The sequence below is a fragment of the Crotalus tigris genome, unplaced genomic scaffold (assembly GCF_016545835.1).
Source record: "Crotalus tigris isolate CLP2741 ecotype Arizona unplaced genomic scaffold, ASM1654583v1 scf7180000018670.1062102, whole genome shotgun sequence".
Lineage (NCBI taxonomy): Eukaryota > Metazoa > Chordata > Lepidosauria > Squamata > Viperidae > Crotalus > Crotalus tigris.
Genome location: NW_024097136.1, coordinates 497,708 through 513,542, shown reverse-complemented (window position 1 = coordinate 513,542; position 15,835 = coordinate 497,708). Strand labels below are relative to the sequence as shown.

The 15,835-nt window shown below is 45.8% G+C and overlaps 1 protein-coding gene across 2 annotated transcripts in view; it reads right to left on the bottom strand.

Moving 5' to 3' along the window:
- SCAF11 (SR-related CTD associated factor 11) overlaps positions 1-15,835 on the bottom strand; it is a 103,189-nt gene that overhangs the window by 22,338 nt on the left and 65,016 nt on the right. For both annotated transcript variants that reach the window (XM_039355310.1, XM_039355311.1), the window contains exons 12-14: positions 10,132-10,472; positions 2,152-2,358; positions 1,403-1,522 (exon numbers count right to left, since the gene is read on the bottom strand). In XM_039355310.1, coding sequence (XP_039211244.1) covers positions 1,403-1,522; positions 2,152-2,358; positions 10,132-10,472 — 668 coding nt within the window. The remainder of the gene's footprint in view (positions 1-1,402; positions 1,523-2,151; positions 2,359-10,131; positions 10,473-15,835) is intronic.

Below are 15,835 nucleotides of genomic sequence, written 5' to 3'. Positions count from 1 at the left end.
AGTCTCTTTATACCTCTTCAAAAACTTAGAAATGCTACCTTTGGCTAAGTTTCCACCAATTTTTCTTCTAATTTCTTTATGACTGTAGCCTTGTTCACTTAATAATACTATTTTACATTGCTTTCTGGGTGACTAGTCAACTCTTTGCATCATTACTTTAATTTTATTACGTTTTACAAGATCACTAAATGAAAGAACACAAAAAAACCCCAACTAACTTGATAGCGATCACATAACACACTGACAAATGTCCTCCTCTCAGCTTCAATACATATCAATAACTGAATCCTACTGTAATCTGATTGGCTCATTGCCAAAACAAGATGACAGCTAATTGGCTCTCTAAATACTCATGCTCACTGGCTACAATCAGATGAAGGAAAGCTACCTGATATCAACCTAAGCAAGTTGTGCTTCCTTTTTTTGGTTATTTGGCTAGAGCGTTTTCATAGAATTCAGATAACTGAACAAACTTTGTTGCATTATATTCCTGATTAAATTATCTTTCCATTGATATATAATTTTATGGTACTACTCCAAAAAAAGGAGTGTTATCAGCCATCAAACCTCAAATTTCCCAAAAAGTTTCCACAATTTTGGCCACTACTATAGATTATGTTGTGCACTTTAGTAGAATGTTTACTACAGGTGGGGAAATATTGGGACAAATGTTAAGAAATGCATATGTGGCAGAAAGTTAGTAGGTACTAGGTGACTTATTAGCAGAAATAAATGTCTGTTGAAAGCAGAGAAAAGGGCTGTGCATAAGAACAAAATTCTGCTCATTTGTTACATGGAAATGAAAAATGAGCATGTTAGAATTGGAGCAATGTGTTTGGGACTGGGTTCAAGAGGACTGGGTGGTAAGGCAAGTGAACAGACTCAAGAATGGCTGATAAATAAGGTGAACAATATAAATGTGAATGAAAACTTTGAAGAATAATGAAAAGCAATGTTGAATCAATTTGGTTATATAGGAGGATCAAATTTAAAAAAAAAATAAACAAGCACATGAAAGAAGAGAGAATGAGAGAAAGGGAAGACCAGGAAAATAGTGGTTCGATGGAGATAATAAGAGACAAAAGTTTAAGAACAAAAAAATTATGTACGAAACAGTGCACGGATGAGGTAAAAACAAGGATAATTCACAAGGATACAATTTTGCCTTCACACCTTATTTTGTACCACACTTTCTTATTTTACTATGCTCTAATTAATTATTCAGCCCCAAAATGAAGAACATGATCAGTGTAATGGTGTTTATATGTGAGAAACAACATCTGTTGTACTAAATGTCTGTAACAACTTTAGCTATATTAAAGAGCTGAAGCTATTATCTATGTCCAAAGTATTAATAAAACCAGACTGCTAATCATTGGTGAATATTATCCATGTTACTTACCTTATCTACTGCTTTTCTAACTATCTCTTTATACTCTTCTTTAGAAATATCTTTATTTTGATAGAAAGGCTTGATAGCAAGTTTTACTTCTTGTGCAGCTTTTTCTTGAATTAATAATTTCTAGAAAAAATTATTTAGGAAAAGAGCGCATATACACATCAACATTTTTAAAGTGATTAATACCAACTTCAAATACCATAAATGCTAATCTCCACAGCGTAATCCCTGACTACAAAGCACACATGCCCTTGTACTTTCTAAAATATAACATTAATATTAGAAGAGATATATGACAATCAACAAAAATATGTTACTCGGTGGGGAAATTTATTATGAATATTAGATTGTTCATGTCACCTCTAGCCATAAGTGGCTAAAGATTATTCAATAACTGACTGGAACAAAATATTTCTTTGTCTAAAGAAGGTTAACATGCTATTGCCTGCACAGGTACTGGTTCCAACATTTTAGTAAAACTTCTTTTACAGTACCTCCATCTTTTCCTCTTTTTAAAAAAACAAAACAAAAAACAAACAGCTAATATAGGTAGAAGAGTGGCTTGAGAACATAGTATCAAAGTAGATCTGATATGTATGTTTTGTATCAGGATACAAACTGTAAAATTCTTACATTCAATGAAAAAAATAACAGATTATAAAGATGACCGATGCAAACATTATTTTCAAGGCAATTTATCCCTATTTTTAATTATTCAAAATTATTCATGTTACTTTTTGCTTTGAACTTGCCTGGTCTTTTTTGGAACTATCTGCGCTGGCTTCCACTGTCACATTTATTTTTTTCTCCATCAATTTTACAGCCGCATTTGAGGATTTGATATTATTTGTTGATGCTGTGTTACCCGAACTCGGTCCTTGAATAGATTCCACAGTTACCAGAGCAGACAAGTGTGTTGTATTCATGCTGTTAACAACATGGGAAGTAGTTGGAGCAGCCTGTTTTAAAAAGTTAAGAGAATTTAGCGTCCAACTAGTTATATGCAGTACCATTGCACAGAATTCTAAACTGCAAATGAATTAAGGAGATGCCACTATCTCCAATATGTATACAACTTGCAGAATATACAATTAATGGGTAGGGGAAAACCCCTTATATTATTCAAGTTGAAAGAGCTCACAATGTGTTTCAAGAAGGGTGATGCTCAGCAAGTTGTAAATAGTAGAGGATCCTTTTTATATTATTTCCCCATTTTTCTTATTCCAATCATTTCAGAAATTTTTAATGGTGGCTTAATAAGTAATGGCCTTGTTTAGAGAGAAAATCAGTTATGTATGAGCACTATTATGGACAGTTATAAAGAAAGAAGAAATCCAATGATGAGGCTGATTCTTGATGTAATGGCAGCTAGTTGAACAGCTCATAAAACATCACAACAAGGCAATGTAATAAGCAGCAAATTTCATGAACATGGTTTTATACCCAGATCAGTTAACGAAGTTGGAAGAATGTTATTTTTTTGGTTTTACTGTCTTAGAATCCTTGACACATCAGCATTATGGCAAACATTTAGACCCCTTTCCCAAGATGGCTTAGATAGTCCCCCTCCCAAAAGTGTTTATGATGTGGCACAGTAAGCGCTGGCAAGCAGAAATAAGTTGTAGTGTAGGTCTGGGCAACTATGGCCCCTTGACAACCTGTGGACTTCCACTCCCAGAATTCCTGAGTCAGCCTGCTAGCTCAGGAATTCTGGGAGTGGAAGTCCACAGGTTGTCAAGGGGCCATAGTTGCCCAGACCTGCCGTAGTGGGTTGCTGTAGAGCAAAGCATTTCAACCGGTGGTACGCATACCACCAGTAGTACTTTGGCACCTGGCAGGTGGTACGTGACTGTCCTAGAGAAGTGGTAACAGGGCAGAGAGGAATGAGCTGCCACACAAGCCCAAAGGACAGAAAGCTGGAGCTGCGGGTCTGTCGGGGCTCGGCAGAAGCCCAAGGATTAGCAACTGGGCTCCACCTGACCGGCGCTTTCGGAAACTGGAGGTGCCCTGAAGAGAAAAGGAGGAGGAAGGGGTGAGAAAGGAGAGGCTATAAAAGGAGGTTATGGTGGGAAAGGGCCAGCGAGGGACTGCCCCCGCCCTGCCCCTTGAGCGTGTGAAGAGGAGGCGGCGAGTGCCCGGCTTCCCTGCTGACCGTCCCTGCTGACCACTAAGAAAGAAAAAAGACAAGAGAAGCGCTTCCCTTTCCCCCAGGATACCAGTGCTCGGGTGCTTGCCGCCTTTTCTGTGCACTCTCAGGGGGTGGGGCAGAGATGGTGGGGGGGGGCCTTGCTGGCTTCAGGGCTCCCTCTGGATGTAAGGTCGAGCGCATTCTGGCTTTGATGGCCACCAGTAGATCAGCGCCACGCCCGCTTGCTGACCTAGCCTCACAGCCACCAGGCTTCCCTTTCACTGAGATCGCCCCACCTGCGTAGGATAGCTACGGCGGGTGGCAGCATAGCCACCGGCAGCGCTGGCAATCTCTCCCCCTCCATCATCCCTTCCTGACTGCGGAGGAAGGAAACAGAAGGAAGGAAGGAAGGAAGGAAGGAAGGAAGGAAGGAAGGAAGGAAGGAAGGAAGGAAGGAAGGAAGGAAGGAAGGAAGGGAGGGAGGGGACTGCCTTTTGAGCACTTCTCAGGTTTATTTATTTTAGCTGCCCGAGGTTCCAGGCAGGAGATTTCCCATTCTGACCCTTCCCCCCATCGTTGCCTTTGCATGGCTCTCAGCTCAGCTCACCTCCTCCAGACCCTGCACGTGTGTGTGTGTGTGTGTGTGTGTGTGCATGCGCGTGAGGGGGGGTCTCACTCCTTGCAGCCCATGCTGTGACATTGGGGAGGAAAAGAATGGGAGAGATAAGAGAAGTTGTGATGGGAACTTCTTGCAGCCTTTCACAGAGCTGGGGGCGGGAACTGAGGGGGGCAGGGTGCAATGTGTCGGCAGGATGTTGAGAAAAAGAAACAAGTACTCCAAAAAACAAGTACTCCAAAAAACAAGCTTTCATTAATTTGCAGCCTGTCATCACAGGTCTCTGTTGAAGGTGCGGGGCTGCAAGGGGTGAGACCTTTGCTCGCGCCCCCCCCACACAAACATGTGTGCAGGTCTGGGAGAAGTGAGCTGAGAACCACACAGAGGCAACGACGGGGGAGTGGTCAAAATGTGAAGCCTATGCCCACCGCTATCTGCCTGTTGCACCTCTGTCCGGAGCCTTTGACAGTTTAAAAAAAAAAAAAGGAGAGGAAGGAAGGAAGGAAGGAAGGAAGGAAGGAAGGAAGGAAGGAAGGAAGGAAGGAAGGAAGGAAGGAAGGAAGGAGGCAAATTGGCTGGAAATGCCCCGTTTGAAGGAGAAAGCAATTTTGTGTGCTGTTTTGTCACAGACAGAACTTTGTTGTCAATCCAAGTTAACATTGATATTCTTGAATTGTGAGCTCTTCAGAAAGTATCCCCTCCTTGTGTGTTTCTAACAGCCATTTCCAGTGGGGAAAACAGGACAAAGCAGAGTGGGGAAAAATATTTTCATTTGCTTTATTTCCAGTCTGAATTAGACCGAGGCAGGGTCTACAAGAGAGCCCTTTTAAGGATTATGTATTAATAGAAAAGCAACTAAGCTACCTCTGTTCCTAAACGCTAAAGCTGTTGCACATAAAAAAAAGGAGGAGCTCTGATCAACTATCACAGCCACCATTTTGACAGTTTTGCTGTAATGTTATCTGTGTATGCCCCCATTAAATGCAACCACGGGATAAATATGAGCCTGGTTTGTTCTCAATCTTTAAAGTGGACACAAACTACTAGCAAAAGTGCATTTCATCACAAGGCAGGGAGGCATCGAGAAATATTTCCTCTTTTGTATTTGAGCATCCAAGAAGGGACAGGAAAGGAGAAAGGGAAAGAAGAAAGACAAAGAAAAAAGAAGGAAAGAGGGGAAGAGAGCAAGGAAGGAAAAGAAGGAAAGAGGGGAAGAAAAAGGAAAGGAAAATGAAGAGGGAGAAGGAAGGAAGAGGGAGGCAGGGTCTGAGGGAAGTCCTGCCATAGCACTTTGCCGTGACCAGCCCTGCTGCCCTTTTGCCATCCCCTTGTCCCCTCTTCCTGACTCTCCTGGTGGTCTCCATCCTATCGCTCAGGAGGCTTTGTCTCCTCGCATGGAGACCTTCTGACCCACACATTTTGCCCTCCCACACACACCATGAGCAACCTGGCCAAGGAGAGCGAGCCAAGCAGCAGCAGCAGCCTCGAGAAGGTAAGCGCAGCCAGAGGCCTCCTTGAAGAAGGCTGGGCTGAGTTGGAAGTCAATGCCTTTTATTTTTCCCTTCTCCCCCTCACTTTTTTCCTTCACCCTTCGCTCGCAAAAGCCCCCCTCTCTCTCACAAACATTCTCCCAGAAAGCCTTTCTTCTGTCTCTCTCACACACATTCTCCCAGAAAGCTTTTCCTCCATCTGTCTCACACATTCTCCCAGAAAGCCTTTCGTCCGTCTCTCTCATACACTTCTCCCAGAAAGCTGGGCTCCAGCTGACTGGTGCTTCTGGGGGGCTCAGCAGAAGCGCCACGATCAGCGACTGCTCAAGCTGATCGGCGCTTCTTCAGGGCTCAGCAGAAACGTCAGGATCAGTGCTGGGCTCCAGCTGATCGGCGCTTCTTGGGGGCTGAGCAGAAGCGCCTATCAGCTGTAGCTGCATGCACTGATCCTGGGGCTTCTGCCAAGCCCCCATAGCCCTGCAGAAGCATACGCTGATCCTGGGGCTCCTGCCCAGCTAACTTGCTTGCTCGCCCTTCCAAAAACACCCGCTCACTCGCCCTTCTGAAAATATGCCACTCGCTAGCTCACGTGCCCTTCCTGAAAACATGCCGCTCACTAAACAGGCCGCTTGCTCACGTGCCTGCCCGAAAACAGGCCGCTCGCTAAACCGGCCGCTCGCTCACATGCCCTTTGCCTGAAAACAGGCCGCTTGCTAAACAGGCCGCTCGCTCACGCGCCCTTCCCCGAAAACATGCTGCTTGCTCTGTCTCTCCTCACTGCTTTGGTAAGAAAAGCCTCTTCTCTTCTTGCTCTTTCTCTCCCTCTCCTGCCCAAACCTGCCCCTTTTATACTTCTCTTCTCTCCGCCCTGTGTGGTGAGTACTTGCCAGCCACTAGACCCGGCAGCTGAGTCTGGGTAATCAGAGGAGGAGGAGGAGGGGCCTGGAGAGCCATCAGAGTCAGAGGAAGGCTCTGATGAGCTCCAGGATTTACAATCTGATGAAGAGCCTGGCCCTTCCAGTCGTGCTCAGGCTAAGACTCAGCTGTGTGGGGAAGCTGAATCAGACTCTGAGGATTCACAGCTGGAACACATTAGAGATGCTCACAAACACAGATTGGCAACAAGAGCAGAACACAGGGAAGCAATGGGGCAACTCCAAGGGAGGAGGAGAAGGCATTGAGGAGCCACGCCTTAGGGCTGCATAATAAAAAGGGAAGGTATGGGCGGTGCTGATTGCTGAAGGCAACTGTATGCAAAGGACTCAAGTTTCATGGAATCCTGTTTTGTTTGCCTTGTTTGTGAACACTTCTCCATTTGAATCGTGTTTTGTTGGCCTTGGACAATTCTCCGTTTACATCGTGTTTTGTTTGCCTTTGCTTTTGGGATATTTTGCAGGTCTGTACCTAACTAATAAAAGGGGTTTGTTTTCCCTGCATTTCCAGCCTACTTGTTAAAAGAGGGGTTTGTCCTTGTGAATTAACAAGGACTCACATAGGCTGGGATAGAACACCCTCCTCCTCTTCTCTTCCAGGTGTGCCGGAAGCTCCATTACCATGTGGCCATGTGCACTGATCCTGGCGCTTCTGCCAAGCTCTGCAGCTCCTGCTGATCTCCTCTAGTCTGTGCAGCACCACTTTAGCTGGTTCACTCCCCCACTACACTTGACTAGGGGTCGTGTACCACCTGCCAGGTGCTAAATTACCAACGGTGGTACGTGTACCACCAGTTGAAAAGTCCTGCTGTAGAGAACCAGTCACAGCAGTTTCTATATGGTTTTGGGTCAATCACATGCCTTAGCCCAATCTACCTCTCAGGTTTACTGCTATGCAGATAAAACAGATGCATGCCACACTGCCTTGAATTCCTGAAGGCAAGTTGGGATTTTAACACATCGATTATAAGAACAATAACAAAATCACATACAACACCCAGCCTGGTATATCTCCTTTCCATTTCCATTCTTGAAAAGAAAATAGAACAATCTGGATGAAATCCACCCTGCACCGGGACTCTCCCTATTCCCCGACCACAACTCTCAAACTCTCATAACAGAAGAGGAGACAACAGGTGAATGGATATTTTTCCTTATTGTGCCTCCAGGTCAAGACTTAATAATTGTTGAAAGGTGACAAGATAGTATTGTCTTTTAATGTACAAGAATTAAATGTAAAAATGTTAATCCATTTTAGCAACTTCTTGAGAAATTATTCTGCAAATATAATGGCCAGGTTATCTCAAAAAAGTAGTTTATTTATTTACTGCTTGGGTGCACATGTTCAGTACAAAAATTCTATGTGGCCAGTATGACCTGGTTTAATGTTGCCTTGCTTATTGTTTTAATTCAAGAAAACTTATCATTAAGGCCAATTCTCTCACTAGTCATAGGAGTCTGGGAATTAGTAAATATGGGAAAGAATAAAACCCAGTCTTTGGGCTAACCAGTACTGAATATTTTGCTCGTGTTGGAAAACATGAGAGGAAGTACCTTGCAATTCAGAGGTTAATCTAGCCTCCTTAAGATCAAAATGATTTGATTGAATATACTGAAATTAAAGCTCCATTCATTTGAGTTCAGATATTCATCACTGAACCACATTTGCCACTATACTGAAGGTTTCCTACAGATTTTCTTCAGTCCGGAGATAGACTAGTTGCTTCCTTTGTCAGTTGCCTAATAGCAGGAGTGTCAAACTGCCGGCCCGCGGGCCAGACGCATCATCAGGAAACCGCGCCCACCCCATTGCCGGCAATGGAGAAAAAGCTCCGATATGTTGCACGATGTCACATGATGTCGTGAGTTTGACATGTCTGCCTAATAGGCAATGTAAGTGCCAATGTTTGTTACACTGCCTGTTAGAGGAATAATACTTTTTTTTGGAAGAGCTTGAAAGTTGCTCAAAGCTAGTCATGCTGCTTCAACTCAACAAAGTTTATGCTGCAGCTTCTTCTGCTCAAGATCCCTGAGCAAACTGGCCAAACAATGTATCTGAGGTTGGCTTTACAGTAAACCTGGTGTTCAAGGGTTCTTATTTCTGGTAAGGACTTTCAAAAGTCACCACTCCTATCACTTTTGATAGAATCATCTCTCATCTATAGGCTCTTTGGGCTATTAGCTTCAGAAAGGAGAGGAACATTCACTGCAGAGGCTGTAACTAGAATTCTGGTTATAGTATTAAAATTATCTAGGTCAGTGGTTCTCAACCTGTGGGTCGGGACCCCATTTGGGGTCAAACGACCATTTCATGGGGGTCGCCAAACCATGCTGTCCGCCATTTTTTTCCCTTTTCCCTAGCTGTCCTACTCCCTCTTATTGGTGGCCACACCCACTTGAGGGGTCACCACAACATGGGGAACTGTATTACGGGGTCACGGCATTAGAAAGGTTGAGAACCACTGATCTAGGTGATCATCTAGCCTTGGAAGATAGCAAGTCAAGAGATCAGATTCGGTAATCTGTAGAATTTATGTGATTAGTTGCTTGTTTCCTCTTCTTTGACAGATAGAACAGGCCTTTATGTTCCGACCTATAAACAGGACTTGTAAGTTGTACCCTACAGGAGGTCTTTATTGAACAGAAACTCCAAATTGTCAGGGATATGCACCACGATTCAGACATCCTTCCTCCATATGTTGAATTGGATCAACATATAGGGATAATATATATACTCAAGGACCAGCAAGGGGCTATGGTGATTACCATCATATTTGTACGTACCATGGGTGCAAGAGACAGGCCAAATGGAATATATTGGCAATCAGCACCTTTACATTTGAATCTCAAGAACTTTGCTTGTTGGGTGAACTGAAATGCAAAAAGTGTGGCCCAAAGATTAACTCCTCTAAGTTTAGTGAGCCTAACATCCTTTTTCTGGATATGTTCCACAATGGATTTCAGGGTTTCCATCTGGAACTTTCAATTCTTAAATGTTCACCTGCTCCAGATCAAAGATGGCACAACTATCTTTGTTCTTCTCAGGAAGAATGAAGAATACAGAGTACGAGCCTGAAAACTTTTCATATTGTGTGTTCATCTACATATTAAAGAAGCAATTTATGGCCTTCAATAATACTTGGTGCTTGGTTAGCTAGGAATGAAATGAATTTATCTTGGAGGAGCCATGTATCTGATGTAGTCCTGTGAATCATGTATTTGACATTATATGGATCCATAGGTTTTAACTTCAGGCTCAGAAACACCGTCTTGGCTCCACAATAGGAAGATATACTAAAAATAATTGCTTATTAAAATACATCTCCAGAAATTGATGCCCATATGTATATGCAAACAAATCAGCATATATACATATGTATGTTTATCCAGAGCTCAAGTATCTTAGAATACAAGCAAATATTTTTCAATGAGCTTCCAAATGAATAAACTTGGCTATTCCTAATATAATCACCGTATATACATACAAATATTTGGCGTTAAAAACAAGGTACCTACTTCTACACGTATTAACAGTTTGGAGGTTTTTAAACAACTAAAATAGGTACCTGCAACTGCTGTCCATCAAGTTGGGAAGCAATGAATTTAACTTGTTGAGATGGAGGAGGTGGTGGTGGCGGTGGAGGTGGTCCCTGAGTCACACTGGATGAAGCTGCTACCTGGACAAGAGGCAGTCCTGAATGAAGATGCATGGGCACTGGTGGAAGATTAAATGGATTGTGTTGAATGTTCATAATAGGAGTAGGAACACCCATTGTATACGGGAAAATACTCATTGGCTGATGCTGTGTATTTATTGGTGTCATTACATTCATCTGAGGTTGCAACACATTTACTGGTAGCTGAGAGGCATCACTTTGTTGGCTGGTTTGGTCTTTGAAGTTTGGATCTATCAGAGAGGAACAAACATTTTTTAAAAGTAGGTATACAAAACCATTATCCCTCCCCTCCCAAAAAGCAAAGCGATGTCCATGAACAGAAACTTATATCTGATCTGTCTCTTTCACTCACACTCCCCACATACTATTAAAATTACTGCCAATATATCAAGTGCTTTAGCACATTATGGTGAAATATTTTTCATGGCATTTATTGGAGATTCCACACCAAATCGCTTACTGGTAGTTCTCACTTAATAACCTCAATTGAGTTATTCTATCACCATGCATGGCAATCATTAAGTGAAACATCACATGATCATGACAAGCTTACAGTATCAGTTCCACTGTGATCATTAAGTGCATCACCTGTGAACATTAAGTGCAACATCGTATGACCATGACTTCAATTTTACTGCTACTTTCTCCATTGACTTTGCTTGTTGGAAGTAAGCTATGAAGCTTGCAAATGATTACGTGATCACGGGGATGCTGCAAAGGTCATAACTTCAAGGATTGGTTGTACAGCTACTTTTGAGCACTTTTGTAAGTCTGAATGGCTGCTACACAGGGCAGTCATTAACCAAGGACTACCTGTATTAAGCTTCAATCAATAATCTAGATTCACTTTGCTTTGCTTTGCTTGGGACAAATCCAGGATCGGTTAAAATCAGTGTCATTTAACCAAGATTCATTCAAATTTTATGCATATACATAGGCTTATAATGCATAAGGCTATCAAGTTTTTTAAAGTTGGTATTTGAATATACATATTGAAACTCTAAGAATCAAAACTAGTTTGGGGCAGGAGGTTAGGCAGCTTAAAGACTCAACTGGAAAGGGGCGTTGTCTTACTTGAACGCCTTTTCTCATCACGGAGATGGATAATCCACCAGTGGGTTGAGACTGTATTCCTGCCCAATCAGATCAGTCAGCCAAAGTTGCCACACCCGTCCTGGACCACGAGATCCCCAGTCTTGACACGAGCGAAGCCAATGATTGACAGCAAGATGTTTTGGCTCAAACTATCTGACCCTAAGCCCTCATGGTCTATAAGGGTGGGTGTGGATTATCCATCCCCGTGCTGAGAAAACGCGTTCAGGTAAGACAACGCCCCTTCTCCAGCACTGGAGATGGATAATCCACCAGTGGGACATACCAAAGCCTACTGTCCCTCAGGGTGGGAAATTGACTGGTCCTGTGTGGAACTTTGGTTTAAAACCTGCTGGAGAACCCTCCTGCTGAAGGAGGCATCTGCAGAGAAATATTTGTCGATTTTATAGTGACGAATGAAAGGGGAAGGTGATGCCCATGTGGCTGCTCTGCACACTTCTTCAATTGGGGCTTGCGTGGACCATGCTGCCGAAGTGGCCGCACTCCTTGTGGAGTGCACCGTGACGTGTCTGGGGACCAGCAAGGCCTCCACCTGGTATGCTCCAGCGATGCATGCCCTGATCCACCTACCCACAGTGGAAGAGGAGACCTTCCGACCCCTAGAGGAGGCATGAAAGGATATAAAGAGAGCCTCCAAACAGCGGAATTCCGCTGTCCGCGCGATGTAGTACCTTAGGGCCCTGCGGACGTCTAATGTATGCCATTGTCGTTCCAGGGCGTGTGTTGGATTTGAGCAAAAGTCCAGTAGGACTATTTCCTGCGACCTGTGAAATAGGAATTGACTTTTGGGATGAATGAAGGGTCTAGCCGTAGAACCACCCTGTCCCTGTGGAAGCAACACAGGTCCTTCCTTGTTGAGAGTGAGGCTAGCTCGGAGATACGACGAGCCGACGTAATTGCTACCAAGAATGCTACCTTGTGGGTTAGGTAGCGGATGTCACGTCTTTAGTGGTTCTAACAGTGCTCTGGTGAGAGCTTGCAATACCCGTGGTAGGTCCCATGAGGGATACCTGTGTACGGTGAGTGGCCTAATGTTCGCAGCCCCTTTGAGGAAGGAGCAAAGTAGGGGATGTTGACCCAGGGGTTCCCCCGAGTTCCTTGACAGTATTGTTGAGAGGGCGGCAACCTGTCTGCGCAGTGTGTTTGGCGCTAAGCCTCTCTCCAGGCCGCTTAGTAGGAATTCTAAAATGTTGGGAATCGTGAGTTCTCTGAAGGTCAGGCTCCGTTCGGAGCACCATGATTGGAAGTTTTTCCACGTGGCCTCATAAATACGGTTTGCGGAAGGGCGTCTGGAGGCCTGGATGACCCTGATCACTCCCTGGGAACAGAGTCCCTTTGCTAGGATCGACCGCTCAAGTGCCAGGCGGCTAGTTGTAGCCATTGTGGCTCTGGGTGGGAAATCACCCCCTGGCTGAGTGAAATCCTCTCCGGGGGGATCCGCCAGGGATCCGTGCGGGAGAGACTTCTCAAGTCTGTGAACCAAGGTCTCCTTGGCCAGTATGGGGCCACCAGAATTATCTCTGCTCGTTCCCGGAGTAGTTTGCATATTACGGCCGGGAGGAGAGGCAGTGGGGGAAAGGCGTATAGCAGGCCCTTTGGCCATGGGCTCCGCAATGCGTCTGCTCCACTCCCGCGGATGGAAATCGGGAGAAGAAGCGAATCAGCTGGGCATTGGATTGGGATGCGAATAGGTCTACTTGAGGACTGAAGCGATGGCAGATCTCCTTGAAGATTCTCGGGTGCAGGCGCCATTCCGAGTGATCCACTGTTGTTCTGCTCAATAGATCTGCCTGTGTGTTTGCTTCCCCTGATATGTGATTGGCCTTGATTGAGGCCAAGTTTTGTTCTGCCCAAGTCCCCAGTAGGCGGGCCTCGGACCATAGTGAGTGCCCCCCTGTCAATTTATGTGGGCTTTCGCTGTCACGTTGTCTGTAAGGACTAGTACGTGTTGGCGTTTTAGTACGCTGTGGAAGTGTCGTAGAGCCAGATGGATAGCTCGGAGTTCGAGCCAGTTTATGTTGTGTCGGAGTTCCACTGTGACCAGCGGCCCTGTGTCCACTTGATCCCGAGGTGTGCTCCCCAACCGAACAGGCTTGCGTCAATTGTGAGTACTAGTCTGTCCGGCTCCCTGAAGTGGGAGCCTCTGAGTAAGGCTGGTGATAGCCACCACGTGAGGGAACGTCGTACCCCTTGTGGCAGTTCTACCCTTTTCTGAGATGCACTGAGTTCCTGCCTCTGGGACGGAAGCATGAACCACTGCAGTTCCCGCAAGTGAAGCCTGGCCCATGGACCGATTGCTATGGTCGATATCATTTTCCCTAACAGTTGGGAGAGGCTGACCAGTGTTGCTGACTGCCATTGGCGCAGCTGGGTTATTGTCTCCCTTATGCTGTTTTGGCGTTCCTGGGAGAGATAAACCTTGTACTCTACTGTGTCTATTATGGCCCCGAGGTGAAGCAGTCTCGTTGAGGGGACCAGGTGGCTCTTGAGGAAATTCACCAAGAAACCGTGTTCCTGGAGCAGATCTACTACTAATTTGAGATCCGCCTGGGCGGAGCGGTTGGATGACGACTGGATTAATATGTCGTCCAGGTAGCACTGGACTCTGACCGGTATTGTCCTTAGATGAGCTGCCAGGACCGCTAGAATCTTGGTGAACACCCTGGGAGCCGAGGATAGGCCAAATGGGAGCGCCCTGTATTGGAAGTGGCGTCCCCTGTATGCGAACCGTAAGAACCGGCGGTGGGCCAGAGAGATGGAAATATGTAGATACGCCTCCGTGAGATCGACAGATGTCAGGAGGTCTCCTTTCCTTACGCTTCCTAGTATGGAGCGTAGTGTTTGCATCTTGAATTTGCGATACGCCAGATGGAAATTTAGACTCTTGAGATCTAGAATAGCCCTCCATCCCCCTGATGGTTTGGGAACAACAAACAGTATGGAGTAAAATCCCTGACCTCTCTGGTCCAGAGGCACCGGTTCTATGGCTCGGATACTCAGAAGATGTTGAACGGCCTCGTTCATGAGCTTTTTCTTTTTTTGGTTTCAGGGACAAGGGCAGGGGAGGAAGCGGTTTGGGGGGGGTTGGAGAGTAATTCTAGGAAGAGCCCGTGACGTATGGTGTTTCTGACCCATACGTCTGTGGTGGTTTCTTCCCACTGGTGGGCAAACTGGGCCAGTCTGCCCCCTATGGGAAGGGCTGATGGAGTCATCTGGAGCGGCGGAAGGGGCGGTTATTCCCCCGAAAGGGCCGCTTTCCCTGTGCTTGTTGCCTAGATCTTGGGTTTTGTCTGTCTGGTTGTCTTTCCTGCCTATCTTGTCTGGCCTGAAAGGACTGCGAAGACTGTGAGTAGATAAATCTGGTTTCTGAACCAAAGGACTGCTTCCTTCCATAGTGACCTGGGCGCCTCTCCTGTCTTTTGAGAAGGACCTTGCGTTTGTCCTTATTCTCTGTTAGGTAAGGCGTTAGTGCCTCGCCAAACAGTTTGGTCCCTTGATATGGGGCAGATGCTAGTTTCCATTTGGATTTAGCATCGGCTTGCCAGTGTTTTAACCACAGTAGCCGTCTGCCCATGATATTTGATGCTATGGCTCTGGCCGAGAATCTGGCTGCCTGGAGTGTTGCATCTGACGCATATTCGGTGGCTGCTACCATTTTGCTGAGTTCCTGATGGGTACGGATGTCCTCTGCTGGCACTCGGCTTTGTAATTGGTGGAGCCAACAGAGTGTGGCTCTGCTGAAAAAAGAAGCGGAGGTAGCGGCTCTCGTAGCCCAAGCTGCTGCCTGATGAGTTCTCCGGTAGGTGGACTCGCACTTGTGGTCCCGGCCTTAAGGGCCACGGAGAAGTCTCCTGATATGGCAGTGGCCGATACGAGGGGCCCTAAGGGCTCGTCCACCGTGGGTACCTCCAAAGCTTCCTCTAGTTCCTTGGCCACGCTGTACAACCTCTTGTCGGTATTCCCCGGAAGAGGTAGAGTAGCTGGTGAGATTCATCGCTTCCGGATCGCGTTAAGAAACAGGACTGGACAAGGAATACGGTGTTGTGTAGTTACCTTTTCAGTGAACCTGGGATCGGCCTCTGCGTCAGGGAGGGCGGGCTCTGTTGGAGTTCCCTGTCCGAGATGAGCCGTGGATTAGGCCTTACGCAGTAAGGTGACAAAAAGAGAAGGGTTAAAGAGACCATTGAATGAGGGCACCTCAGGTGGTCTGTCCTCGTCTTCGGACATTTGGACCTCCTGTGTTGCGCCTGGTTGGTCAAGATAGGAGTCCTCGGAAAGGGATGACACAGAAGGGGAGGATGGACATTGCTGGGCCTCCATTTCTTCCTGATGGCTGGTTCTGTGCCTTGAGACTGCTGGCCTGGGACCCTGGCCCCTGGCTTCTAGGGCTCGGTCTACTGCTTGCGCTATCAAGGCCGCTAGTCGGTCCTCTGATGGAATTAGATGGGCCGGGTTCGTTTGTGTCCCCGTTGCTGCGGGT